Consider the following 27986-nt stretch of genomic DNA (forward strand, 5'->3'; position numbering starts at 1 on the left):
TGACATGTCATAAAATATTATTCTTGAATTTCGTACAATTCTGACATGTCATAAAATATCATTCTTCTTTTGATTTTTTTTCAACCATTTAAAATATAAAACCGTTTTTAGCTTGCGGGCTATAAACAAACAAACAAACAAACAGAAAACAGGCAACTAGCCAGATTTGGCTCACGGGTTGTAGTTTGCCAACCCCTGATCTATTGGACTGATTGAGTTTTACTTTACTTCTCCTTTTCTACTTTGCTAATATGGATGTTATTCATGTTACCCCTGAAAATGTTCCTTGCTTTGAAGTCTGCTCTTCTGAAAAGAAAGAAGTCTGACTCCTGCTTTCCTTTGATCAGTGTTAACGTGGTATATTCTTCTCCATCCATTTACTTTCAATCTACATGTGTCTTTATATTTAAAGCCGGTTTCTTCTGGACAACATACAGTTGGGTCTTGTGTTTTGATCCGCTCTGACAATCTCTGTGCCTTTAGACCAATGACGTTCAAAGCGATTATTGATATAGTTGGATTAATATCCACCATAACCATTACTATTTTCTATTTGTTGCCCTTGTTCTTCATTTCTGTTTTTGTCTTCTACTGGTTTTCTTCCTTTTGTGGTTTTAACTGAGCTTTTTTTTCCCCTTTCCTTTCTTAGCATAACCATTATCCTTTTTTTTTTTCTTTTAGGGTTTGCAATGTACATTTACAGCTAATCCAAGTCCCCCCCCCTTTTTTTTTTCTTGTCACACCACATGGCTTGCGGATCTTAAGTTCCCCAACCAGGGATCAAACCCACGGCCTTGGCAGTAAAAGCGCAGTCCTAACCAGTGGACCATCCAGGAATTCTCCCAAGTTCACTTTCAAATAACACTATACCACATCATGAGTGGCGTGAGTACTTTATAGTAACAAAGCAATCCTAATTTCTCCGACCTAGGCTTTTCATCATTGCTGTCATTCATTTCACGTATACATAAGCATACACAAGGATATAAAAAATTTAAAACCACCATAATACCGGAAGGTGAAGTTTAAGTTGGTCTAATGTGTTGAAAACTGAGCTTGCCATCTCTTCCCAGAGTTTTCTACATTTTCTGCTACCACCACTTTCTAAAAATATAATCATTACTTACTTGTCCTCTTTATTACTTCTTATCTCCCAGAAAGTAATGACACCCCTATTGGTCCTATATTTGCCTCACTTTCATTTGTGGCTAGTATCGTGATATAGAGTTGGACTGCTAACCATTGGTGGCTTCAAGCCTTGAGATGTGTGTGAACAAATTTAACTTAGTGAAACATGGAAACTCTACCTTAAATTCCAATAGGCTGGCCCAGTGAATTAAACCAATCCATCAATTAATAAAAGAAGATTGAAACTTGAAAGAACTTTCCCTTGTTTACAGCACTGGTGAAAAACACTGGGCCAGCAGATGGAGCTAAAATACCACAAATAAGACTCTGGGTTTGTACTCACTGTTGGACACTTGAAGGCAATGTGGGAAAAAAATGGTGGAGGCTACAGTCTTAGATCTGGGCAAGAGAACTCCCACCCTGGGGCCTGTGCTTTAGAGCAGGGGTTGGCAAACTTTTTCTGTAAAAAGCCAGATAGTTAACATTTTAGGTTTTGTGGGCCACATATAGTTTCTGTCACATATTCTTTTTTAAATTTTAAACAACTTTTTAAAATGTAAAAACCATTCTTAATTGGTGGGCAGTAAAAAACAGATTACAGGCTGGATTTGGTCCAAGAGCGATAGTTTACTGACTCCTGCTTTAGAGGACTCACAAACACAAAAATAAATGGTAAATGTATTTTAAAAACATGGTTGTGTCTGTAACTTGGGATCCTGTGCTCAGTGCAGGCACAGCATGACCTGAACATCCCTAAACATCCTCTCTCACTACTAACGCTGTGTCCTCAAAACACAAAGTAACTGCTTCAGACCACTGCAGCGTTGAGGCAGACAGGTCATGAGAACACAGGAAGAATTCGAGCAGCAGAGTGCTTAGGTAGGAGAAGAGACGAATTAACTTGTCAGATCTTTCCTCTTGGATAGCATGAAGGCAAGAGATTCCTGCACAAAAAGTTATAGTTCTCAGTAGGTCTAAGTGGAAGGGAAATCCTGCCCCTGGCATCTAGCAGAGCAGGGTAAGGAAACTGATGAAATAAAACTTATATTTTAAGGCAGGACAAGTAAAAAAATTACACATAAAGTTCTCTCTGTGTGTTTGTTTGGGCCTCCTCCCTCCCTAATGTGCAGTGTGAACCTGCATTACACATTAACCAGAGCTCCTCAAAGATAAGGGGCCTGCTCAACCGTAAAGATCAATTGTTTTTCTTTCTTCTGAGGCTAGCAATGTAATTTCTTAAAAGAACAGCGTTCCCTCCCAGCTCTGTAGGGGGTCATGGTGACTGGCTGCTCGCTTTGTACCTGCTTATCTGGACAATGTATCCTTGGTGGACTTTATGTAAAGTATCAGTGTGTCATTTTGATGTTCGATCCTTTGTCTCAAAAATGTATATGACTGTGCCTTCAACTTCTAACAGGTGGAAGGGTTCCCAGAGCTTCCTGAGAATCTGCTTCCTGGGTTTATAATCCTCAGCTTGGCTCGAATAAAATTCCAATTTTTTCTTCTTAACTTGATAGTTAATTAAATTTTCGCTGACAAAATCCACTTCTTATTCTTTGCTTAGTTTTAATTTGGATTTACGAAAGCCAAGTATTGGCTCCCTGGGGGACAGCAGAAACAAAACCCCCCAAAACCTCAGACCACATGTATTTTGTGATTCATGTTATCGATGATATAATAAAACTAGGCTGCACTGAAGAAGAAATACATCCTGCTTTGGAAAAGGTGGTACAACACACAGCATTTGAAGACTGGCCAACGGACCTGGCAAAAATCCAGGGCCCACCCGCTTGACAAATGAAATCCTTAGGTATATCTTGGTCTGGAACTACATGGAAAAGTTCTTTAAACATTAAAAACCTCTGTTAACTCTGGGTCCACCTTGAGAAAAAAAGGAAGCACAAGAACTTGATAGGTCATTGAAGTACATCCACATCTGGGTGCACTGTTGGACTGTATACCAGAGCACGGCCACATGCAGAAAGGCTGTTTTTGAAAGGGAAGAACAGCAGAAGGTTCTGGCTGAAATTCACAATTTATGGCTCAGACTGGTCTCAGAGTGGTGTCCTGACCAGCACAGTGCTCCTGAGATATCAGAAGCATCAGTGGTTCTGTCCATGCTGAATGAGGACTGACCCTGGCAGATGCCTGGCGCTTCAGCTCTGCGTGGGGCATTTGGTGTGGAGGCGGCCCAGAGCAGCTACTCAACTACTCTCCCTCTGAAGGACCATTCCTAACTCGTCTGCTACTGGGCACTATTTGGAATTAGAGCACTACTGAATGGCACCAAATAACTCCAAGATCAGAGATCCCAATGGTATCTTGAGTGATGTCAGAAAGACATTCAAATAAGGCAGGGGATCATCAACAGAATGTGCTAATTAAAGGGAAATCGTTATATTCAGGAAAAGAAAAGGCAGTTACACAAGGAGGCGTTCATAGGATCCATGAGTAAGTGACAGTCCCCCTCCCCTGGGTGGACACTACCTCACGAGATAATCTATCTCTAACAACAGAGACTTGGATCCCACTATGTGGATCTTTGAATTCAAAAAGCACTGCTTGGGGGGGGGGGGACTTCCCTGGTGGCACAGTGGTTAAGAATCCGCCTGCCAATGCAGGGGACATGGGTTCAAGCCCTGGTCTGGGAAGATCCCACGTGCCGTGGAGCAACTAAGCCCGTGCGCCACAACTACTAAGCCTGCGTTCTAGAGCCCATGAGCCACAACTACTAAGCCCACATGCCAAACTACTGAAGCCCATGCACCTAGAGCCTGTGCTCCACAACAGGAGAAGTCACGGCAATGAGAAGCCTGCGCACCACAACGAAGGGTAGCCCCTGCTCACCGCAACCAGAGAAAGCCTGCCTGTAGCAACGAAGACCCAAAGCAGCCTTAAATAAATAAATAAATAAATAGATTAAAAAAAAAAAAAAAGCACTGCTTGGAGTCTTGCTAAAGGCTGCTCACCCACCCGAGAAAGACTGAGACTGAAGGAGTGTAACATTGCAACAGAAGGACCTTGATGGAACAGATGGGCACAGGTGCCTCTGGTGGGAGAATTTGAAGATAAATGGCCCATCACAGAACTGACAGGCTGCCTGTACTGGACAGTCCACAGAGCATGGGAGGTTTTAACACTTTTTTAAACTGGTATGGACAGTGTTTCTGGCTTGAGCTTTGCCTATCCTGCCACTGAAGCCCTGGCGCAGGCTACAATAAAGAGACTAGCAACCCGGATTGCCCACCAGCATGAAGATCAACTTATGTATCAAACAGCTCAAGGATCACTTTTCACAGCATGAACAAGACAGGAATGGACCAAGAAATACAGTATCAAGTGATCTTTTCATATTTCATGTCACTTTCCAAAAGCAGTGAAATTATTGCAAAATTAGAACGTGTGCTTGAAGCAACAAAATGTGGGTGACAAAGGCACGAAGGGCAGGCTTTGCAGGGTAGGATACTGTAAGATCAAGCTACAAGTGGGGCACCAAACTGAGTCACTAGTGGAGCAGTTTGTAAAGGACAGATTGGGAAATGAGAAGGTAAAGAAACCCTGTTTTCCCAGGACTAGGGATTTGGTTGTGTTCCCTAAGATAGGAATAATAAGAATCTATTTAATTTGACTTGTTGGAATTCTGATGGTATTTATGGGCTGGATTGGAAAGTCTGGTGTTTTTCAGGATGCATCCTACCCAGTGGAGGGGCTACAGTGACAATATACTTATTAAATCATTTGAAAGTACCTTGGGGAAGGACACACAAGGAGGGTTTAACAGTGTTACTTTTCCTGCCCACTATTTAAAGGCTAGCGGAGAAGGACTCAGCACCTCCTCTTCCAACAGGAGCAAGGAAATGGGTTAAGAAAGGCTCACAGTGGGCAGAAAGAAAGATGGCTGCAGGAAGGACTGGAGTTACCAAATTATGGTATTGAATAATGCTACTTTTGCCCATTGCATTTAAAATGTTGGAAATAAGAAAATGATTTCTTAGCCATATTTCTAGATACGTCTTCAATCTGGAATGAGGGATGCTGGCATCACAGTTGATTCTACCAAACTGAAACACATCTAATAAAACTAGACCCAGAGCATACTGTGCTGAACTGGATGGACAATGAGGAATGAACACTGTGAAAGTAGCCAAAGCTACTATGATGCTGGCATATTTAGGGCACGGTCTGTTGTTTGAACTTTAAAATGGGTCATGGACTAATTCATAGGTCATTTACATGATACTCAATGAAACGAAAGTCATGGAAATAATGATAAATAACGAAGTCCATATTGGGATATTGACCTCTAGTCACCAGCTAATGTGGTAAGTAAGCATAGGAGCAAAAATGACCCCAGGTGGTCAAACAGACCTACAAGATGAGGACAGACATTTATAGTTAACTCTAAATCATTCAATAACATCATAAAAGAATGATACAAGTTTACCATCATACACTGACCAGAGCAGCTAAAATGAAAAAGAGAAAATGTTGGTGAGAATTTGGAGTAACTGGAACTCACACACGCTGCTGGTGGGAGTGTAAATTGGAACATACACTTTGCAAATGTATTTGCTAGTGTTTACTTAAGTTGAACATATACATAATATACAGTGATGGTGAATTTTATGTGTCAACTTGACTGGGCTGAGGGATGCCCAGATAGCTGACAAAACATTTTTTCTGGGTGTGTCTGTGAGGATGTTTCCAGAAGAGGTCAGCATTTGAATTGGTGTGAACTGAATGAAGCAGACGGCCCTACCCAATGTGGGTGAGTGCCATCCAATCCTTTGAGGGCCTCACATAACCAAAAAGCAGAAGAGCTAATTTGCTCTGCTTGAGCTGAGTCATCCACCTTCTCCTGCCCCCAGACATCAGCACTCCTGGTTCTCAGGTATTTGGAATCAGTTTAGGACTTACACCATTGTCCTTCTGCCCCAGCCCTCACCCCCACTGGAGTGTTTTGTCAATTCTACTCCTTCTCATTGGTCAACTCTGGGTAAGAATAGGAATCTTGTTACCATGTTTCCTCTGTCTTCCCTCTTTCTTCGTCTTTCATATACAGCGGATGTGACCCTTATTGCAGCCATGAGGCCGTGAGGATGCTGAACATGGCCTGGGTGGGGTGCAGGATGGACCCTGGCTGGGCTAAGGCTTCCTAGCTTAACTCCTATGGATATCTAGGGAACAAACTCTGCTCTAGGTCCATAGCCCTGAGTTCAGGAATGTCCTTGGTCCAGTTCTAGTGAGTTAGTGCTGAAGACATTAAGTGAAAGTTGGATTCATGCCTGAGCAAACTACCTTGTATTGGAAACCCAGTACCATACGGTGCTTGTGTAACTGCCCCTGCTCCAGAGGAGGTGGTCCTTAGCCTCACTCCAGGCCTACATATTTAAGGTCAAGCTGGGAGGAAGCTGTTTGGGCTTCCTAGAAATCTCAAGTGACCTTCACTCTCTCATACAGTACCCCACCCATGGGCCGTCCTTGACCCCTCACCTAGGAGGTCAGGTGAGGATGTTGGGGTCTGGAAGCTAGCAGGTCTACTGTCCCTGAGGGTATGGGTATGCTCTCTGCCAAGAATCCTGTGTGCTGGCTTCCTTATCTATCGTTTAGATAAGCCAACCTGGAGCATGGCCAAACTTCAGAGCCTGCTTCAAGGCCACTAGTTTCTTTCCCTGGATGATAAAACTGAATTAAGCAAGGGCCAAGTATCTTAAAGCCTGGAATCTTGCTCAGCAATGAGTTGAACAATGAATGTTGAACAAATGAATCAACTCAGGAGCCCCTGTTGAGGACCACTCCATTGCTCTCACCCCATCCCCCTCACCCCAATACCTCTCGGATCCTCTTCTGCCATTCCTCAGTGAATTCAGGGGAGCTGGTGTTCACCAGGCTGGCATTGAGTGTCCACACGGGGCACTTCCAGGTGGGAAGGGACAGCATGGCCAGGGAGGGTGCCAGAAAAGCAAATGTTCCTCCCTGGAGAATGGGCAGCCTGGAGGAGGGGAAAGGAGAGAGTTACCAATCAGCTCTTTAAGCGCTGGTCTGTCACTGGCCCCAGTGGAGGCCTTTTAATCCCAAGTCCTACCTTGGTTTCAAGGCAACACATGACCCCTGCAGTTCTCAGTTTACAGGGAACTCCTGCCAAGCTCCAAGTCAGACCCATGAACCCTGCCAGACTTTGGACGGGTAGGAGAGGTGGAGAGGGGAAGCAAGCAGACCTAACCCCAGTCCTGGAGATACAAGCCCAGGAGCAGAGAGTCAGGTGCTGGGAAACGATTTGGGGGTAGCACAGAGCTCAGGGAACATGTTGAGTGGGTGCCATTGTCTTCCTCAGTCCCAGAGAATCCTCCCCAGACCCCAGGATCAAAGCACAGCTCACACATGTGGAGTTCCACCCACTGACAAGAGATGCCCAGCCTAGAATCTGGGTGGCCAGATTCCTTTGCCTCTTCAGAAATGAACAGCAATCCCAGACCTCTACCTTCAGGCTCCTTTTTATCACCTGGACTGAATAGGCTTGAGGTCAATTATCAGGGCGTATCCCCCACCCACAGTCTTTCTCCCTCCTCATTGGTGTCTCACTCTGGCCTCTGTGAGAACTTCTAGCAGAACTTCTAGCCCATCTGACTTGTCTCCCTTCAAGGTGAATGTAGCCTGATAAGTCAACCTCCAATAACCCTCTCTTACTAGAAGGTCAGAAGCTATCAAGGCTCACCTAGTCTCTTTGCCCTGCACATTAGAATTTGGGGTGGGGGGTGGAAAAAAGGGATGTCGGCCTCGTGCTTGCATTTGTCACTATAGCACACCCAGTTTAGGTACTTTTTCTTAACAATACTAGAAGGCTATTTTTGAACTCAGGATTCCATGAAGACAGCTTAAAGGGTTATTTCTGAGAAAGACTGAACACATTTTACTTAATGAAAATATAAAGTTTTGCTGCCTAAGTGGCCTTTGTCCTGGCTGAACGTAGGAATCAGCAATGCCCGGGCATCACCCTCAGATGAGTTAGTGGGCTTGTCAAGAGGGTGCAGCCAGGCGTGGGGAGGGCTTAAAGCTCCAGGTGATTCTAATGTCAACCAGGGCTGAGAACAAGTAATCTAGATTCATAAATCTAGACCCATAAGGTTCCAAAACAGATTGGAATATATGGCACACACAGGGCAGGAACATATGGGTGGTGGAATGGGTATGTGTGAATAATGTTTTTAATTAAAAAATTATGGGGGGGAGATAAATCAGGAGTTTGGAATTAACATGTACACACTAATATACATAAAATAGGTAAACAACACGGACCTACTGTATAGCACTAGCACAGGGAACTATACTCAATATCTTATAATAACCTATAATGGAAAAGAATCTGAAAAAGTATATATGTATATATCTACACATACATATATATATATATTTGTATAACCGAATCACTTTGCTGTACACTTGAAACTAACACAACATTGTAAATTAACTATACTTCAATTAAAATGCATAGAAATTATGAAGCTAAGTATCTTGACAGAGAAGGGAAACATGCTATACTTATATCACTGCAAAATCCTTTTGAGCTTTTAAAATGAACATAGAAATCTTTGCATATCATATATACAGAGTATATAATACAAGAATTGTGTTTTAATTTTTTGCTGTAATCCCATATGCACATTTCATTCATTCAACAAATATTTACTGAGGACCTGCTCTGTGAGACGCACTGATTGCCAAGTATTGGGGATACCATGGTGACTGAGACAAAACACCACTTATATTCTAGTTACACATTTCTCTGTTAGCCCTTGTACTAACAAACTAATCATTTACAGTTACTGACTCTCAGGGGTTCTTTAAACACCTTATGACTCTGCTTAAAAGCACTCCACCATTACTATGCCACCATTGCCGCAGCCATTTCAGTATTACTGGGTTCCATGAGGTCAGGGATGATTATTTTTCTTTTCCATCTCTCCAGCACTGAGCCCAGTGCTGCAAAAACCTATGAATATTGGGTTTTCTCATTTTATTTTATTTTATTTTTTTAGTTTAACAGGTATATAATGAAACTCTAACAAATGTTAATTTGCATTTCATTAAGTCATAAAAGATGTGCACTCATTCGTGTGATTTTATATGTTTTTCCTTGTCTATAAACTGTCTACTCGTTACACAGAACTTAGATACTGTCAAAATATATTTATAACAATTTTTATGATGGTGAGCTTTATGTTTGTTGAAAAAAATGTTTTTTGTTAGTATATGCAGGAATTCATCCCCAACTTAGAGCTTCTTTAAGGGAGCACTTCAAAATTTTCAAGTAGTTCAGCACTTTTCTAACTCTGTTCATGTTCCTTTCAAGACTATTATATGTAGTTGGGATAATGTGATATATGGACTTTCTACCTTTTTGTTTTGTTTTGTTTTGTTTGGTCACGCCTCGCAGCTTACAGGATCTTAGTTCCCCGACCAGGGATTGAACCCTGGGCCACAGCAGTGAAAGCACTGAGTCCCAACCACTGGACTGCCAGGGAATTCCCTCTATGTTTTTGTAATTGCTAAGAATACCTTTTATGTTCAAGAGCAAGATGAATTTTTTCCATTTATTTACTAGAGAGTGCTCTTTTTTTTTTTTTGCGGTACGCGGGCCTCTCACTGTTGTGGCCTCTCCTGTTGCGGAGCACAGGCTCTGGACACGCAGGCTCAGTGGCCATGGCTCACGGGCCCAGCCGCTCCGTGGCATGTGGGATCTTCCCGGACCGGGGCACGATCCCGTGTCCCCTGCATCGGCAGGCGGACTCTCAACCACTGCGCCACCAGGGAAGCCCTAGAGAGTACTCTTATGTGCTACCTTTAGATTCACACAATGTATCCATAAATTCTTCCCTCATTATTCTGTACTCAGACCTTCCAATCCCATTTTCCATCCATTCCTCTCCCCCTCCCCACCTCATTTTGTTAGCATTCCCATTTCTTTCTCATAACTTCTCATTGGTACCTTTTTGAGAGAGGGAGAGAGATCTACATATATTTCTTGCATTTCTGCTAGTTTTTCTTTTACGCACTTTCCTGGTACATGTTTAAGATGTGTGCATTCAGTATCACTACAAGTCTTTATTGCTTTATGTATCTTTTACCTTTCATGGTGACCTTAATGTGTATCTCAGTGCTGCTTTAATTTCACAGTTACTTTCATCTGCTAGCATGATGGTAATTCCTATTTTTAAAATTTTCCCATGAGTATGATTCACTATTATTATACATACGCCTTCTGACTTAAATGTCTCTCTTGTAAACCACAGATTGTTGATTTTTAAAACTCAACATTTTAGAAATAGAAGAGCCATTTGAAGCGTATCCAGCCTGGCCTTGTCATTTTATAGATAAGGGATTTGGAGCCCAAGGTCTTAGAGTTAACCAGCATGAGTGCTTGGGTTTCCTTACTGATCACCACTGCCCTGTAACACCAGTTAAGAGCATGGTGTAGACCAAAGGCAAGTTTGAATCAGGCTCTATCTTATCAGTTGTGTGACCTAGGCATGTTGCCCAGCTTCTGCAAGCCTCAGTGTCCTCTTTGACAAAATAAAGATAATACTACTCTCCCAAGGAGTAGCTGTGAAGATAAACTATATGTAAGTGATTAGCACAATGCCTGGGAAAGAGAAGAGCTCAATAAATAGAGTAATTTTCATTTTTATTCCCTCTGCAATGTGTGGCTACTTCTAGAAAAGGTAGTGTACACCAAAACATTTTCTTAATGTTTCCTCAAATAACAGATGTTATAGTATGGACTTTTTTTTTTTTAAGTTCTTGTCTGGCATTCCCATTTCTTGCAGGTTGGTTCTCCAAGATTTGTTTCCTAAGACCTTCCCTATCCATCTTCCTCTTCCCTTCACCCTTTACCATCTCATCTGTATACTCAAGTCTGAAGAAGAAAACTCCCCACCATTTTCTTTTAAAACAACAACTTGTATGTAAAATGTCAAAATCTGCAGTCTCAGGAATGTCTCTTAGAAGTTTGATAGGATTGATATTTTAGGTTGTCAAAGCCACAGAAATGTGTCGTGGGGGTACTATCAACATCTAAGTTTATATAGTATTTTAAAACTACATAGCATTTTCATATAATTATCCCAAGAGTACTTCAGGGTGGGTAGGACAATACTGCACTGTCTCTGTATGAGGAAAATGATGCTGGGGGCAGGTGCCAGTGGCAGGGCTAAGCTGGGAAGTGCAGAGCCCTGATCAGAAAGTCTGAGTCACTGGGCCAAATTACAAAAGGCCGTTTGTTATAAGAACTGATAAGAGGGCATGTGGAAAGACAAACTTCTTCAACAGTTTATGCTAATGGTTGTGTGGGGAATTTTTCTCATCTCTTAGTAGTTCCATTTGGGCCCATAAAACAGAAACAGCTAACCTTTTGGAAGTATGGGGAAGTTAAGCTTCAACCCTTCTCTCTGAGCTCTCATGTACTCTTCATAAGATGATATACATGATGGTTGTTAAAGACGTTAAGGCAGACTTCATTCAAGGGGGGCTACTACGATGGGGTTTTGTAATAGGGGCGAGAGATCAGGCTCAACTCCCAATGTGACAAGGAAAACTTGGAATTTATAGCCAAGGAGCAGGGTGGGGCTCAGTGGACGGAAAGTTACTAAGAGGAAGCATCAGGGGTAAGAACAGGATTCTTGTTGAAAACAGGCCAAGGTGAACAGACATCACCTGTGGATAGTGAAAAATGAGGAAACCAATCAGGGAGTGAGGGTGGGGATTCTGGCTACAGTGACTGAGCAAGATTCTTGCTAAAACTGGATGATGCAGAGACCAACATGGAAGCTCAAAAGTCAAGTCTAGTTGAACAGTTGTCTATTGGATTTAGCAATAGGATGATCATAGCTGATCTTGTATGTTAGACACTATAAATAAATAGATCTCTCCCAGTTAAATGATAAATAGGCTCAGCACAACTTGGGCCTGTACAAAATTCTGCAGCAGAAGGGGGAATGTCACATAAGGCTTTGGAGTTCTTAAAACCACATTGGAAACTAGAAGGCAAGGGAACAATTCTTTCAAAGTTCTGAAAAAAAATTATCTCCAACCTAAAATTTTATACCCAGCCAAGCTATCAATCAAGTATGAGAATAGAATCAAGACATTTTCACATATGCAGAGTCTTACAGAATTTACCTCCCATGTGTTCTCTCGGGAAACTACTGCATATTCGTGTTCCACCAAAAAAAGAGGAAGACATGGGAACAAGAGATCTAGACTTGAAAACTGACATGAAGGGAATTCCCAGAATAAGGGTAAAGAGGCATCTCAGGATGACACATCTAATGTATACCAGGCACAGACAGCGACTGCTCCAGACTTCAGCAAGTCAGAGAGCCCCAGGAGGTAGTACATCAAGAAGATGAAGTTGATAGGCTACCTGATGTGATGAAATTATTAAGAAGAGATTTAGACAACAGGCAGGGAGTTTATCATTGAGTTAAAAACAAACAGAAACTAAAGAATATTTTTAAAAAGATATTAATTTCAGGGAAAACAAAACGTTGGGCAGGAAAGGAATCACTTTGTGACTCAGCTCTGAATAGCATCCCAGTCATTATAATGTGTACATTCAATATTGACCTATGCTGGGAGGGTATGAGAATAGGACGATGGAAAATATGCTTGTATGTGGTGGGAGTGAGGGGCTGTGAAAGAAAATGAAATCATAGTCATCCATATTGGCACTTCAGTCAACAGTGCCTAAAACAGAAGTGCATTAATTAGGGACGGTGGAAAATAACTAAATAATCAGCTTGGAGGGATGAGAGTGCTTGTTTCTGCCTAGAAGAAAGGGGAGAAGGGGGAGATCTCTGGTTGGTAGGGGAAGGCTGTTTGTCTGCCTTCTTTAAACCCATCACTACCCACTGCCTTGAGTGTACCTTTGACACCCACCCTCATTGTTCCAGTCCTCCCTTCTGATCTGCGCCAAAGACAAGTATAACTCTCCTTTTTTTCTTTTTTTAATGGCTTTAATGCTGACCTCCACAGAGAAACACATCGGGGAAAACAGAGATAAAAGCAGGTGAAGTGACAAAGAATCTAGGAAGTTGTCTCAAGGCTGTAGCCTTGAGCCTTACCTATCAAGCCCCCTTCCAAGATGGTAATGGGCAGCCTACCGCACTTTTGCTCTCAGGCAAAGATTCAAAGGGTGTGGCTCACAAAACATATCCTGATACTTTTCTAAAAAAAATTTTTAAATGGTTTTCATTTCTCCCAGTCATAAAGAAACACATGGACTCTGAAGAAAAATTAATGGTAAATAAAAATATAAAGAATAAATCACCCTAATTCTATAACCCAGAAATAATCATCAACATTTTGTTCTCATCTTTTTTTAATCTTTAACTAGATAAACTTTATCAGCACGCATATAATATATACCTTTCCTATACAATGTATACCAGCCAGAAATAACCTTTAACACTTCTTCAAGTCTCTTCTCTGTCTTTAACTAGATAAATGATTATCAGTACACATAAGATGCATATCTCTCATAATTATGAATTATGTTGGTCACTATTATGATAGTGAAAAGCTCAAAACAACTTAAATGTCCTTTAATAGGAAATGGTTAAACTAGAATATATTATGTACTCTAGAATATGGAATACTAAGTGATATTTTTCTAAAAATGCTATTGTGGAAATGTGTTTATTGAAATGGAATGATATTTATAATGTATTGTGTATGTTTAAAAAGGAGGGGGAGGAGTTTTTTTTAACCACATTTAAATTTTTTTCAATAATTTACAAAGGGAGGGAGGGTGCAAAATTGTGTTTATGGTAATACCCTTTTCTTGGTGCGAAAAATAAATTTTACGTACCAGGCACTGAGCTAAGCACTTTACATACATTATCTAATTTAATTATCATGCCTTTGGTAAAATTTTTTTTAATTTCCTCTTCACAGAAATACGAGGGACTGCCCTGGTGGCACAGTGGTTAAGAATCCGCCTGCCAATGCAGGGGACACAGGTTTGATCCCTGGTCGGGGAAGATCCCACATGCTGCAGAGCAACTAAGCCCATGCGCCACAACTGCTGAAGCTCACGTGCCCTAGAGCCCGCGTGCTGCACCTACTGAAGCCTGTGCCCTTACAGCCCGTGCTCCACAACAAGAGAAGCCACCGCAATGAGAAGCCCGCGCACCACAACAAAGAGCAGCCCTTGCTCGCCGCAACTAAAGAAAGCCTATGCGTAGCCAAAAAACCCAACACAGCCTAAAATAAATAAATAAACTTTTTTAAAAATGAAGAGCAGAGAAAATATTTGAAAAAAAAACAAACAAAAAAGCCACATGAGGACTCCAAGATAACATTAATGCAAAAATTGTCAGGGGTAGAAAGGAGAGGGAGAATTAAGTCTCCCCTAGGTAAGGCAATACAGCTTGGGCACCCAGGAACCTGGAGAGGATAAGCCCCCAGAAGGGGTCTGGGGTTGGGACATGTAGAGCATGAGGGGCTTCTGGGGAAGAGGTCAACAGTTGGGGACAGAGACATCTGGAGCTTGAGCTGCTGGAATCCAACCTCACCTGTGTCATCATTTTGATGTTCCCTTTTGGAGTCAATCCAATGATCAGGCAAAGGGTGATGTCACAGGGATTTTCTTTGAAATAGTTCAGAATGGGGAGCAGAACCTCAAGAATGTCGAATGGGATTGATGAATTCTTGAATTTAAAAGGGTCGCTCTGCTGTGAGAAACCCTGCGTACCTTCAGAGCCCCAACTCCTTCACTATTGGACAAAGATCACTTAGTGTTCATCTTTTTACTGAGCTTCCTACCCCAAGCACGTAAGAACCTGCTACCCTGTAGGAAAGCACGTCCCGCACCTTCCGTGTAGTTAACTACCCAACCTAAACCCAGAGGAAGAAGCAGCACCAGGCCCCTCTTTGGGACACATCATCCCCTCTCCCTCCTCTGATGTGACTGATTACCAGGTCACTCTTCTACTGCCAACAGCCACCACTGTTTCTGTTCCAGACAGAACTCCGATGGCACATCTGGTGCCTAGTTTTCAATGGGGCAGGGGCAAGATGGCTGCAGACCTCTGGCGATGGGCATGGACTTTCTGCAGAACCAGTAACAGATGCAGAGCTAGGACAGATCAGGGCTTGGCCGCAGGGAGGTCCATGGAAGAAAAGGACAAATGCCAGGCAGGCTGATTCGGGCAAGACTACACAGAACCCAGATTTGAATGCACTTTGGGCAGAAGTACTTGTTCCACACATGAGACTTTCCCAGGAAAATGAAAAGGGAGATATATCACTTGAAACCACTCCAGAAAAAGAAATTCCCGGATAAAAATCATGAATAATTCCAGAGATGGAGTTAAGACCCAGAACTACACATAGTCAATAATAATTTCCTCTAGTGATTGCATTTAAACTTAATGCTTTCTTTTGAAACGGATAATGAAGTACGCCCTTACACGAATTTTGGAACTGAGCGCTTAAGTGAGGAAGGCCCTTGGGGGACACACCCAAGACCCCTAAATTCACACCAGGGAGGCAGCCACCCCTCCGCCAAGGATTGCAGATGCCCACCCCACAATGGACACTACGCTCTTTAGCTCTTATTAGGGAAGCTGTTTTTACCTCTCATCATTCCCTTTGACTATTTAAGATGGTTTTAATCATTAAGATCTGAAATCTCATTGCTGTACCAGCATTTTTGTTTGCAGTCTAGAAAAGTACATAATTAAATACTGGTTATCAGATAATCAATGATCAAATCTACTTGATTCACACAGGCTACCAGCTAGCTTTATAGTCTCTAATGCTGTAGGCAGTCATTGTACTCATTAGCCTCTGAGCAGGAAGTCCATTTCCATGAGTGGAACCAAACTCAGGTGTATTCCTGTCCCCACCTTAGTTTAAGGACATTAGCATGGTTTTATTTCCTAATTTTATTTCCCTCTTTCTTTGTATGTTTAATTAGGCTATAGATTCTTTGAACTCTTAACTCCTGATTTGTTGTGTCTCTCACAGGGTTTACCAGAAGGCTAGGCCCACAGGCACTCTCAGTACTGAGATTCCAGGAGGAATATGGTGCTGTATCATCTTTTGTCAGCATCACAGGTGTCCACAATATTAGAGGTGGAAGGGACTTACAAACATAACATACTCCAACTCCCTCATGTTACAGATGAGAACACTGAGACTTAGAGAGGGTGAATGGCTTGTGCAGGTTCCCACAGCACAGAAGTCAGGACTAGAATTCAGGCCCCCAGTTTCCAAGATCAGTGTTTTTCCATAATTATAGTGAACACCATCTCAGTTTAAGAGGAGGTGCTTCCCCATCCAGAAGAGCCTTGTGTTTGTAACTCTCCATGGGGCAGCCAGGGGGATTGCTCCTGGGTATCCAGGCAGGTGGCTGCAAGGCCTCCCTGATGCTACCACAGCATCTGACATTCCAGGGACTGATTCTGGAAAAGTGGGAGGGGTCCCAGATTTTAGGGGCCTAAGAGACCAGACCAAACCCTATACCTCTTTGAGTCCTTGGTGGGGGATTTAGAAGAAATCTTGGCTCTCAGAGATGGTGACAGAAGGAGGAAGAAAGAGAAGGGAAATAACCTGACAAAGATGCAGGCACTAATCCCCTCTCCTCGACAGAAAATGGGAGAACTTAAGCGTTGGCATATCTTCTGGAAATGACTTGCAAAAGAAGCACTTTGGAAAGTGCCTTTGATTTGGTTTAGGCAAGAAGACCACACAAGGAATGAGTATTCTCTGGATGCTGTCTACAGACAGCCTATCCTGGAAATAATTGGCTACCTTGCATCAGCCTTCGCCTGTGTGGTTTGATTCAGAAAATTGATAAAGAATAAATAAATGATAAAGAGTAAATCCTAAGAGTTCTCATCACAAGAAAAATTTTTTTTCTGTTTCTTTAATTTTGTATCTATATGAGATGATGGATGTTCACTTAATTTATTGTGCTAATCATTTCTTGATGTATGTAAGTCAAATCATTATGCCATACACTTATACAATGCTGTCTGTCAATTACATCTCAATGAAACTGGAAGGGAGAAAAAGAATAAATGGACATTAATTTTTCCTGTCAAGTCATTTTCTCTTAAGACAGGTCGGGCAGAAGTACATCGTTGGGAATGTTTTACACTTTCCTCTGCAACTCCAGGGCTGAGCACAGACCTGGCACAGATTAGGTCAAAGCAGATTTACCAGTGAAGGGCCCCTCACTTGCACCGCTCCTTCTGAAGTCCAGGGAGGAGGCCCCGCAATGTGTTCACTAGCCATATGCCTTGTAATTTGCAAAAGTAAAAGGTTTCAGGCATAATTGTCTGTAGCTATTTGTGTTACTTTAATCAAGAATCCTGGCTAATGTACACAGTAAGTGCTGGAGCTAGGACTTGAACCCAGGCTCTTAGTTCTGGTCCTGTGCTCCCTCTATCATGCCACTCATGTAACTCATCTCAGGCTACAAGCCAAGCAAACCTTGCTGCTACCCTGGCAGGTAAAAGTCAGAATCCAGGGCTTCCCTGGTGGTGCAGTGGTTAAGAATCCACCTGCCAATGCAGGGGACACGGGTTCGAGCCCTGGTCTGGGAAGATCTCCCATGCCGCAGAGCAACTAAGCCCGTGGGCCACAACTACTGAGCCTGTGCTCTAGAGTCCATGAGCCACAACTACTGAGCCCACGAGCCTAGAGCCCATTCTCCACAACAAGAGAAGCCACCGCAATGAGACGCCTGTGCACAGCAACAAAGAGTAGCCCCCACTTACCACAACTAGAGAAAGCCCACAAGCAGCAATGAAGACCCAATGCAGCCAAACATAAATAAATTTTTTAAAAAAAGTCAAAATCCATGGGGAGGAGTTTTACCTACCTGACTCCTAAAAATACTTGCAGGAGAGTGCAAATGCCAGAGACGAAGAAAATGGTGCTGATGAGGTAGCTCTGGGTCAGGGGGTCATGCTGCAAACACAGGTCCTTGGCCAGGATGAGTGGAACTGCCACGAGTCCCCCCAGGGCTGTGAGGAAGTGCTGTGGGCAGAGCAGAGAGAGGAGATGGGCTTGGAGATGCTGTAGTTGCCTACTCTACCTTCATTCCTATTCCTACTGCCTGAGGCAAGAGCTCCATCTCTGGTCTCAGAGGAGCCTGGCCTTGAGTGACAGGCAGTGAGATCCAGGCAAGCAGTGGGAAGGAACTAGGAAGCCCTGGCAGCAAGAAGCAGGGACCCAGCCAGAAGGTCTGGGGTTCAAGGGCAGGACCCTACTGCCAAGAACTGATGTTCTAGGTAAGAAATCAAGGCAGGGACACAGCACAGGAGGATATAACATGAACCAAGGAGGGGGCCTTAAGAACAAGAACAAGGCAAGAGGCTCATTATTAAAATAAGGCACAAGGTGAGGGCAAGACCATTGACCAGGAAGGCCTGAGCATATTCTCCAAGATAGATCATATGTTAGGTCACAAAACAGCCTTAGCAAATTTAAGAAGATTGAAACCATACCAAGAATCTTTTCTGTCTGCAATGGTATGAAACTAGAAATCAATAACAGGAGGAAAACTGGGCACAAGTTTGTGGAACTTAAGCATCACACTTCTGAACAATCAATGGGTCAAAGAAGAGATCAAAAGGGAAATCAAAAAATATCTTAAGACAGGCTTCCCTGGTGGCGCAGTGGTTGAGAGTCTGCCTGCCGATGCAGGGGACACGAGTTCGTGCCCCGGTCCGGGAAGATCCCACATGTCGCGGAGTGGCTGGGCCCGTGAGCCATGGCCGCTGAGCCTGCGCGTCCAGAGCCTGTGCTCTGCAACGGGAGAGGCCACAACAGTGAGAGGCCCGCGCACCACACACACACAAAAATATATATATCTTAAGACAACTGAAAATGGAAACAAAACATACCAAAACTAATGGGATGCAGCAAAAGCAGTTCTAAGAGGAAAGTTTATAGCAATAAATGCCTACATTAAGAAAAAAGAAAGATCTCAAATAAACAACCTAACTTTATTCCTCAAGGAAGTAGAAAAGGAAGAACAACCTCCAAAGTTAGAAGAAGAAAGGAAAAAACAATGATCAAAGCAGAAATAAATGAAATAAAAAAACAGAAAAAAATCAGCAAAACTAGAGCTGGTTTTTTAAGATAAGCAAACCCTTAGAAAAAAGGAGAGAAGACTCAAATAAAATTAGAAATGATACAAAAGAAATACAAAGTACCATAAAACACTAGTATGAACAATTACACACCAACAAATTGGATAACCTAGAAGAAATGGATAAATTACTAGAAACACACAACTTACCAAGACTGAATCATGAAGAAATAGAAAATCTGTACAGACCAATAAGTAGTGAGGAGACTGAACAGTAATGAAAACTTTCCAATGAAGAAAAGCCCAGGAACAGATGGTTTCACCGGTGAATTCTATCAAACATCTAAAGAAGAATTAGTACCAAGCCTTCCCAAACTATTCCAAAAACTGAAGAGGAGGAAACACTCCCAAACTCATTTTACAAGGCCAGCATAAACCCTGATACCAAAGCCAGATAAGGACACTACAAGAAAAGAAAACTACATGTCAATATCCTTCATGGATATAGATGTAAAAATTCTCAACAAAAATACTAGCAAACTGAATTCAACAGCACATTAAAAGGGTCATACACCATAATCAAGCAGGATTTTACCCCTGGATGCAAGAATGGTCAATATACACAAGTCAAAAACCATGATACACCACATTAATAAAATTAAAGACAAAAATCATATGATCATCTCAATAGATGCAGAAACAGTATCTGACAAAATTCAACATCCTTTCATGATAAAAATATCTACATTATCCATTTTATTGGCTCATAATAATATTTTTTAAAATAGTATGACATTTGCTCTTCTTATTTTGTAGAAAAGCACAAAGAAGTTAACAAAAAAGTGTATCCCATCCCTGGTACCCCACATTGAACTGTTTGTAAAATTAAAAGAAACACATCTATAAGATTAGAAGATTCAAGCTACAAAAGTTACAAAATAAAATAGCGAAAGTTGAAAGCCACCCTTCCTTTCCTAGCTTCTCTTCCCAAGGCTAAATACCTCTATTAGTTTCTTGTGAATTCTTCAAAACATGCAAAATTACTACATATACTTATTTCTATTGTTCTATCTCTCTTTCGTTTGTTAGTTTTTAACACAAAAAAAGGTCACATTATACACAGTTATTTACTTGGCTTTTTTCACTTAATATATATTGGTGATCATTTTTTAACTGCAAGGTAGATACATCTTTCTCTTTCTAACAGCTACATAAAAGAATTACTTGTTAGGATGTGCCACAGTTCTCTAAGATGGATATTTTGGGGGTGTTTCTAGGGTTTTGTTTGTTGTGATTTTACTATTAACAAAAGAAGAACATCTTTGTACTTACCTTAATGAGTCTTGCCAGCATATCTATAGAGAAATCCTTCTTTTTTTTTTTTTAATTTGGCCGTGCCACACAGCTTGCAGGATCTTAGCTCCCCAACCAGGGATTGAACCCCGCCCTCAGCAGTGAAAGCACAGAGTCCTAACCACTGGACCACTGGGGTATTCCCTACAGAGAAATTCTTATGCATTAGGGACTGGGTTAAACAATATATATGTTTTACATGTTCACAGAAAAGTTGCACCAAATAACATTCCAACAAAAGTGTTTGAGAGTGCTTGTTTCCCAATATTCCCCAAGCATTGGTTATCAAACTCTTTAGTTGTTGCCAAACAAATTATAATTGGTATCTTGAAAAAAAAACCCAACACCGCAATGGCCCAGTTGGTGTCCTTTATGTGACCTACTAGCTCAGCATGGGGGAGAATCCTCCCTTAACTCCATGCCCCACCCCCAAACTCCTTGAGAGAAAGAGAGACTGGAGGAGCCTTGAGCCCCCTGGAGGTCAACAACATGGAAGGCAAGAATATCAACAACATGGAAGCCAAGAATATCAGCAATTTGACCTAAGTGTGTGTTCATGTGCCTTTTGAGGCAGAGCTTCTTCGGACCCAGTGCTTATGGGTGGCATTACCTGTACTCCCAAGAAGATACAGAGATACCATGGTGGGATATCCAGGATGCTATAAGCCAGGTGGTTACTGCTGAGACCCCTAGGCTGGCCATCCTTCTTCTTGCCTTGGCCACCTTCATGGGAGTTGACGACACCATCACCCTTCTGCTGAGAACAAGAGAAGAGCACATTTGAGCATTTCAAGAGGAATCAAGTGGACTTTTGATGCCGAAACCTCAGCCTCTGTCCACCGGTACTGAATCAAATCTCAGAGACAGAGTTTGGGGTGAATTAGAAAAGAATAACTTTACTATTTTGCTAGGCAAAGGGGGACACAGTGGTCTCCTGCCCTAAAAAACTGTGTGTCCCAACCTGGGAGGATCTGGTGAGGAGTTTTATAGCAACGGTTCAAAGGTGGATTTGCTGATAAGATTAGGGTGTGTGCAGGGCCTGCACTCCTTTAATCTAATCTCAGGTAATCTGATGAGTTTCTGTGGTTCTTTTAATCTGGCCTCAGGTGGTCTTCTTGAAGAGCTTCTCTGGTTCCTTTAATCTGGAATGAAGAATGCTGACATCTTCCATTTATTGGGGGTTTTAGTTCTATAAAGAGCTCAGAAGATACAGTTATGTGTATCCCTTGAGGCTGAACCAGGACCTTGTCCCAAGGCTGCACTATGGTTTCTTGGCTGCTTCCGTGCCCAGGAGCCCCCTAGGGTCCTGCTCAGTTTCACTTTCTGATTTCAACCAGACAGATGGACAGCTTTCCAGAGGCAAGAGCGATGGGATAGAGATAACTGCTGGCCTGCTTGGGATTTCTAGGTCAAAAGACCAGTGATTTTCTATATTATACACCTGCAGCAAGACCTCCACATGCAGTCTGGGGCCAATCAAGAGGTGGGTGCCTTGCCTGAAGCCCTGGCAGAGAAGAAACTTTGTGGAGGAGGGAATGGGGGTCAACTCCATGGTCAGGAAATGGGCAGGTAAATAGGGATTCTGGCCCAGAACGGTGTAGCTGCCCTTGCATACACTCCTACAGGCCAGCCTTGCGCCAAAGCCCTCATCACAGCACGCTGATTGTAATGGATGGACTGTTTCCTTATCCATCTCTTCTGCTGGGGTGTGAGTTCCTAGAATGCATTCACTGTGCCTTATTCTTTTTGTCCCAGCTTCTAGAATAGTCTGTGTGCTCAGTCTGAACAGTCTGAGTGTATGGATGAATGAATAGATAAAACACAAATGTAAATAAGTGCAGGGCATACAGAATGCTCTAGGGTCAATAGCCAAGTTATATTCCTACCAGTTTAACCCCCAATTAACTTTGAATCATAAACCTTCTCCTCCAACTTATTGGCTATATAGTTTACCAAACTTGGGCAAATTACTAATATTTTTAAGGCTCATTTTTCTGGTCTATATAACAGAAATGTCAATAACATCTACTTCATAGTTGAGCCAGTCCTCCTCCTCCATGGGGTAGAGCACTGGCAAATCTGATCCTAATTCCTTCCCAGTACTCGGGGCCCACATCACTGGCGATGGAGAAAATGGCCCAGCACACTGAGCCTCCAGGCAGCCGGAGAAGCCCAGGGCCGTGGTCAGGCTTGCTGATCGTGGGTGGACTGCGCCAGCCACAGCACAGCTCTGCAGAGTCACATTGCTCCTGGGCCTCAGAACAGCGTTTGCTGTGCTGAGTTTCTGAAACTTAAACGTAAGGATTTTGTCTCTACTCATCTATTTAGCAATGCCCGGGAACAAGCATCCCAAAACTGTTCCAGGAAGCATTCCCTGACTTCACTCCACCCCGGCCTCAGACCAGACGAGGCCTTCCCTCCTCAGAGGCATGTTTACTACAGCCCAGAACACACCTCACTACCATCATTTGTCTTCTCGTCCTAAAGGCCATAAAGTCCCAAAACTACTCCATCTCTAGCACAGGGTTAGTGCTCACAGCATTCTCTGTTGAGCTATAAAATAAATGAACCCACGTATAATGACCATAAAGAACTTTTCTCACGGATTTTAAAAAATAAATACTTAACTGGTTAGAGTTCTTTGGAAACAACACGCTGATCTTATTTAGACTCCTGAAAAGGAGGCACTGATGCTACTTGGTACTTGGGTCGCACAAGAAGGATGGCTGGCTCTGCCTAAGGAGGTCAACGCCAAGCCAAAGATGGCCGGGAGGCTGCTGGAAGGAAGTCTGGAGCACTTATCGCGACGTTTTAGTGAAGGTGTGGCACAGTCAGTGAGCACGACAGCAAGAGTGGGAGAACAGGCTGAGGAAAAAAGAGGAGGGGCAGAAGGAAAGAGCGGCTGGCTGATTGGCTGGTTGGTTGATTGATGCTGGGTAGGCTACACAGAACAGCAGAGCGCGCAGTTTGAAGTGGGGGAGACATGGTCTGTCATTCCCCTGCTTGGCAGCCATAGGCACTTCACTTTCCCTCTCCCAGCCTCGGTGTCCCCTTCTAACTCTGGGATGGTTGCAAAAATACTGGAAGTCTGTGTGGCTGCCTGTTACGTGCGCCGGTGATTGAGCTCACCGGGCTGGGGCAGGTACAGCTGCCAGCAAACTCACCTCATACCTTCTCCCAGGACCCCTCGGAATTCTCAGAAAGGTGATGGGGAGGGAAACACTGAGGGAAATGTTAGTTTGGGGTCTTTTTTTTTTTTTTTTCCTATTAAGAGTCAATGACTCAAAGAGTGTTCTCAACCTGATGACCTCTGAATGTTCTAAGTTCTGTCTAGATATCAACTTGGACCATCTGAAGGTTATGGAAACCACTTCTGTAATCGTTTTAAAACAGTTTTCTGGGAAATTGACCTTGTATGAGGTCCCACATGAAAAAAAAAAACGAACTGAGAGTGGGGAAAAACTTGTCTTCGTTGAGAACGGCTGGTTCTTTGCTTCTGATAAGTGAGACTTCTGTGAAACCCGTCAGTCATGGCTGGTAGAAAGCATAGGGCCTGATCAAAGTACATCTTTTGTTGTAAACTACCTTACATCACTTATGCAAAGCACTGGGACAAAAAATAAGATAAGAAGGTACACAGTGTACCTGAGATTCCTGTGTGTCAGAGATGAGTCACTAGCATATTAAAGACGCACATAGAAACAAGTGACATCCCAGAGGTATTTTAGAGCAGGGGCTTCTCAGATGGAGGTGGAAGAAGTCCCATCTCAGGGCATATCCGGATACGGGAAGCGCCTTTATCCCTGGAGAATCCCTGGGCGGGAAAATTCTGTGAGTCTTAGAGCAGCTGAAGATCGCCTACAAATCCCTTTTTGAAGGAAGAATGAACTCTTAACGAAGCTTCCCTGCCAGTGAGCACTGGTGTGAGAAGGGGGGCCACAAAGTCTCCTGGTTGGAATTGTCTATCAACTCAACACACGAGCTGTAATTTCGCCAAAAGCCTTGCTCCAAAGAGGCATTGTGCTGAGGCCTGGCATTTTATAGTGCTTCACAGTTTGCAAAGACCTTCCAATGCATCCTCTCATTTGATTCTCACAACCCAGTTTAAGGATGAGGAGACTGAGGCTCAGTGAGGTTACAATGAGGAGACTGAGGCTTGTCCGAGGTCCCCTTGTAAATGGGAGAATGGAACCCTCCTCTTTCGGTGTCGAGGGCAGTTGCTGGCAGGTGCTGCCCTGTGAGTACAGGGACAGCTTGCCAGCTCTCAGGAGCAGCCCAGCAGAGCAGCAGGAGACTCTGCTGCAGAGGGAGCAGCAGTGGGAAGGAGGGTGCCTGGGGGGGGGGGGAGTGAATCCCTTGGCCCTCTGACTCCATCCATTCCCCATACAGCCTCCCACTCCCTGATGTGCCCCTCTAGCTTTGCTTCCTAACACTTCCATTCAGCTGACTCTAGCCAATGGGATTGACCATATCCCTCCAAACGTGGCCTCAATTGTCCTGCCTCAGTGCCTTTGCTCACCCTGTGCTCCCTACCTGATCCCCACGACCCTGCTTCCCCTAAACCCACCTTCAAAGAGCTCAATGCCTCCTTTTCCTTTACCTCTTCTGCTTCCCCCACCCCATATGATTGCCCTCCTTGTACTCCCAACACATCTTGTCGCTCTGTTATGTAATTCACCATCTTCTCCCTTGTATCAGAAATATTTTTTTATACCCCGCTTTCCCCTAGCTAGGCCATAAGCTTTCAAGGTGGGGAAGCTGTCTTCCCCATGTTTATATCCCTAGAAGATTCTAGCAAAGCAATATGCACTTGAAAACCAAAAACATCTCAGAAAATGGCCTCTTAATCTGGGTGCTGAAACTGAGGCTTTGAAGAAAATGACAAGACAGGCCACTGAAAAAAAATCAGGTGTGTCCAGACTCCTCCACTCCCCACTGGCCTCAGGTGACCAATGAGGTGGAAAACATCACAGCCTTCAGAAAATGGAGGCTTCAACTTATTTCCCAAGATTTTTTTTTTTTTTTTTGGCTTCCATAAGGTAGTGACAGAAGTGTTTAAAAAAAAAAAAAAAAAGGCCCAAAATGGAGTCACTTATGCTAAGCCCCATGTTGGCAAACCAAGACTTAATATCTCACCTAACAGCAGTTTCAGTCTCTCCCAGGAATGTAACCTTTAACCAGTCAGTCGAATTATCTGGTCAGCACTAGTGAGCTGATCTGCCTGGTAGACACCTGCTTTCAGGAAAGTGACCTCACCTGAAACAATCCACTCTTTGATAGAATAACTTCCTTGCCCTGCCTCCTTCTGCCTATAAAACTCTTCCATTTTGTACAGCTCCTCAAAGCTCCTTTCTATTTGCTATGATGGGATGCTGCCTGTTTCATAAATCATTGAATAAAGTCAATTAGAGCTTTAAATTTACTCCACTGAATTTTGTTTTTTAACAGAAGGAATTCTGAGAAGACAGGAGATTTCTCTCAGGTGTCTTACACAATATTCCAGAAGAGATGGTCAGGGTCTCTTTACCAGAAGGCTGACCAGCAGTGGGCAGGGTCTGACAGCCTGGCTCCAGGCGATAGTTCTGAGGGCCCAGCCTAGGTTCGTGGGTGGCACCTGTCCCACAGACACTATGGCTGCGCCTGGTGGGGGGAGGCTCTTTCTGGCTACGGTGGGCAGAGGGTCCCCACTCAGTCCCCCCTGTTGTTTTCAGGTGGCCAAAATAGGTTGGAGAGAATGATGGGACCAGGGCTCAAGGATGAGCTACAGAGGCCTCCAGATGGGTTACTGTCACTTTACTTCTCTGGGCCTCAGTTTCCTCATCTGTAAAATGGGAACAGAGGTGCATGCTTCATTGGCTTGAAGGTAGAAAACAAAGTACATAAAGTGCCTGGGGCATACTGGTTATTCAGTAAATGTTAGTTCTCTCTCTCTCTCTCTCTCTCTCTCTCTCTGCTTCCCTCTGTCTTGCTTCAGAAAGGGCTTCTGATCAAAGAAATCATAATGCTGAGAAACCTACAAAACAAACATTTAGATTCAACAGAGTAAAGCAAAGAGGACTTTTCAGCTCTCCCTTCTTCCTTTGTAATTCATTCACAGAGTTTGGCACCCAGGGAGGAATCTTTGCCTCTGTGAGGGTGAGGTTGGGAGGACAGCTCTAATAATCCAAAGTCTTACCTAGAACATGAGTCAATGTCCTTAGCACTAAAAATGAACCCGCATTAGGACTTCATGCTGGGACCCCCTCCAGGCATCTTTCCTCCTTTCTGCTACTCCACCCCACCCCTTATGTTTCCCTCTCTTCTACCAGCGCTCACCAAGGGCTCGGGGTGCTCACAGCTGATGGCAGAGTTCATGGCCGCTTAGGGTCTTCTCCTGTTGGCTTCCTCTCAGAACAAAAAAGAAGCCGCTCCAGGAGAGGAAGATTAACTTCTCACCGCCTGCCAAAATAATCAGAGAAAGAGGAAGATCTGGGCCAGCTCCGCGGAGGGTGGGGCCTCCAAGCCCCACCTGCTGGTCTGCAACAGACTCCCCCTCCAGCCCTCTCCAGGGGACCAAGGTGCCTTCAGTGGCAGGGAATGTTTCACAATTTGATAAGTATGGGTAATTGCAGGAGAAGTTAATGATCCCTCTTGGTACCAAGGAAACAAATCAGGGTGCAGCCTCTTGGGATGTGGCAGGAGAGCACTTTCCGGAAGCCAGGTTTCCAGGGGCAGGAAATGAGGGGGATGAGGGTGAGGCTCTGGGCTGAACATAGAGGCTTTTCTGTGTTCTAAAGCTGATTTCTAGCGACCGGCTGAGCCGGAATGAAAGCATTGCAAAAGTAGCACAAGTAGCCTGGCCCCTGAGATGTACTAATGCGGTCATTAGAAACGGAAAGGTATTACTGCTGACCTGGGAGAGGCCACTAAGGCTCATGGCGGGAGCAAAGGCCTCAGGTGAGAGACGGAGGAAAAAAATGCTTCTAATCCTTGGGTGCTTGTCTCCCTAATACCCAGAAACTTCTAATAACCCCCCTTTCAGAGAGACAAGTCCAGGAAGGTATAGTCTTGCTCTTATTCTACACAGGGCACTAAAATGCTCCTCCAAAACTCTCAATAAACCCCACTCTATGAAGTCCAGTGCAAGCAAATACCTGCTATTCATAATGATGGAATGTTCTGGAACGGGTAGCACTGGGTCTCAAGTTTTGGGAAACACACAATGGGACACACGTAGACGTTGATGGGAGTCGGTCCAAGAGGAAGCCCTGAAAAACACAACGAGAAGTCTGACAAGGGAGGGGACAGAGCTGACGTAGGCTGTAACAGAAAAACCAAGGTTAGAAGAAGACAGTCAAAGGTCAGTAATTTTGAATACTTAACTTTGCACTGCACTACACCTTTTTTTTTTTTTTTTTTTTTT

General features: G+C 43.5%; 1 protein-coding gene across 1 annotated transcript in view; it reads right to left on the reverse strand.

Annotated features, from left to right (window-relative positions):
- The window catches only part of LOC114901770 (solute carrier family 23 member 1-like), a 44060-nt gene extending 17122 nt beyond the window's left edge, over window positions 1–26938 (reverse strand). The window contains exons 1-4 of the mRNA XM_029233910.1: window positions 26900–26938; window positions 21195–21338; window positions 18017–18174; window positions 6961–7120 (exon numbers count right to left, since the gene is read on the reverse strand). Of these exons, the coding sequence (XP_029089743.1) occupies window positions 6961–7120; window positions 18017–18174; window positions 21195–21338; window positions 26900–26938 (501 nt within the window). The remainder of the gene's footprint in view (window positions 1–6960; window positions 7121–18016; window positions 18175–21194; window positions 21339–26899) is intronic.
- Between the last annotated feature and the right edge of the window lie 1048 nt (window positions 26939–27986).

This window comes from Monodon monoceros, unplaced genomic scaffold (genome assembly GCF_005190385.1).
Source record: "Monodon monoceros isolate NGI ecotype Baffin Bay Population unplaced genomic scaffold, NGI_Narwhal_1 Super_Scaffold_2, whole genome shotgun sequence".
Taxonomy (NCBI): domain Eukaryota; kingdom Metazoa; phylum Chordata; class Mammalia; order Artiodactyla; family Monodontidae; genus Monodon; species Monodon monoceros.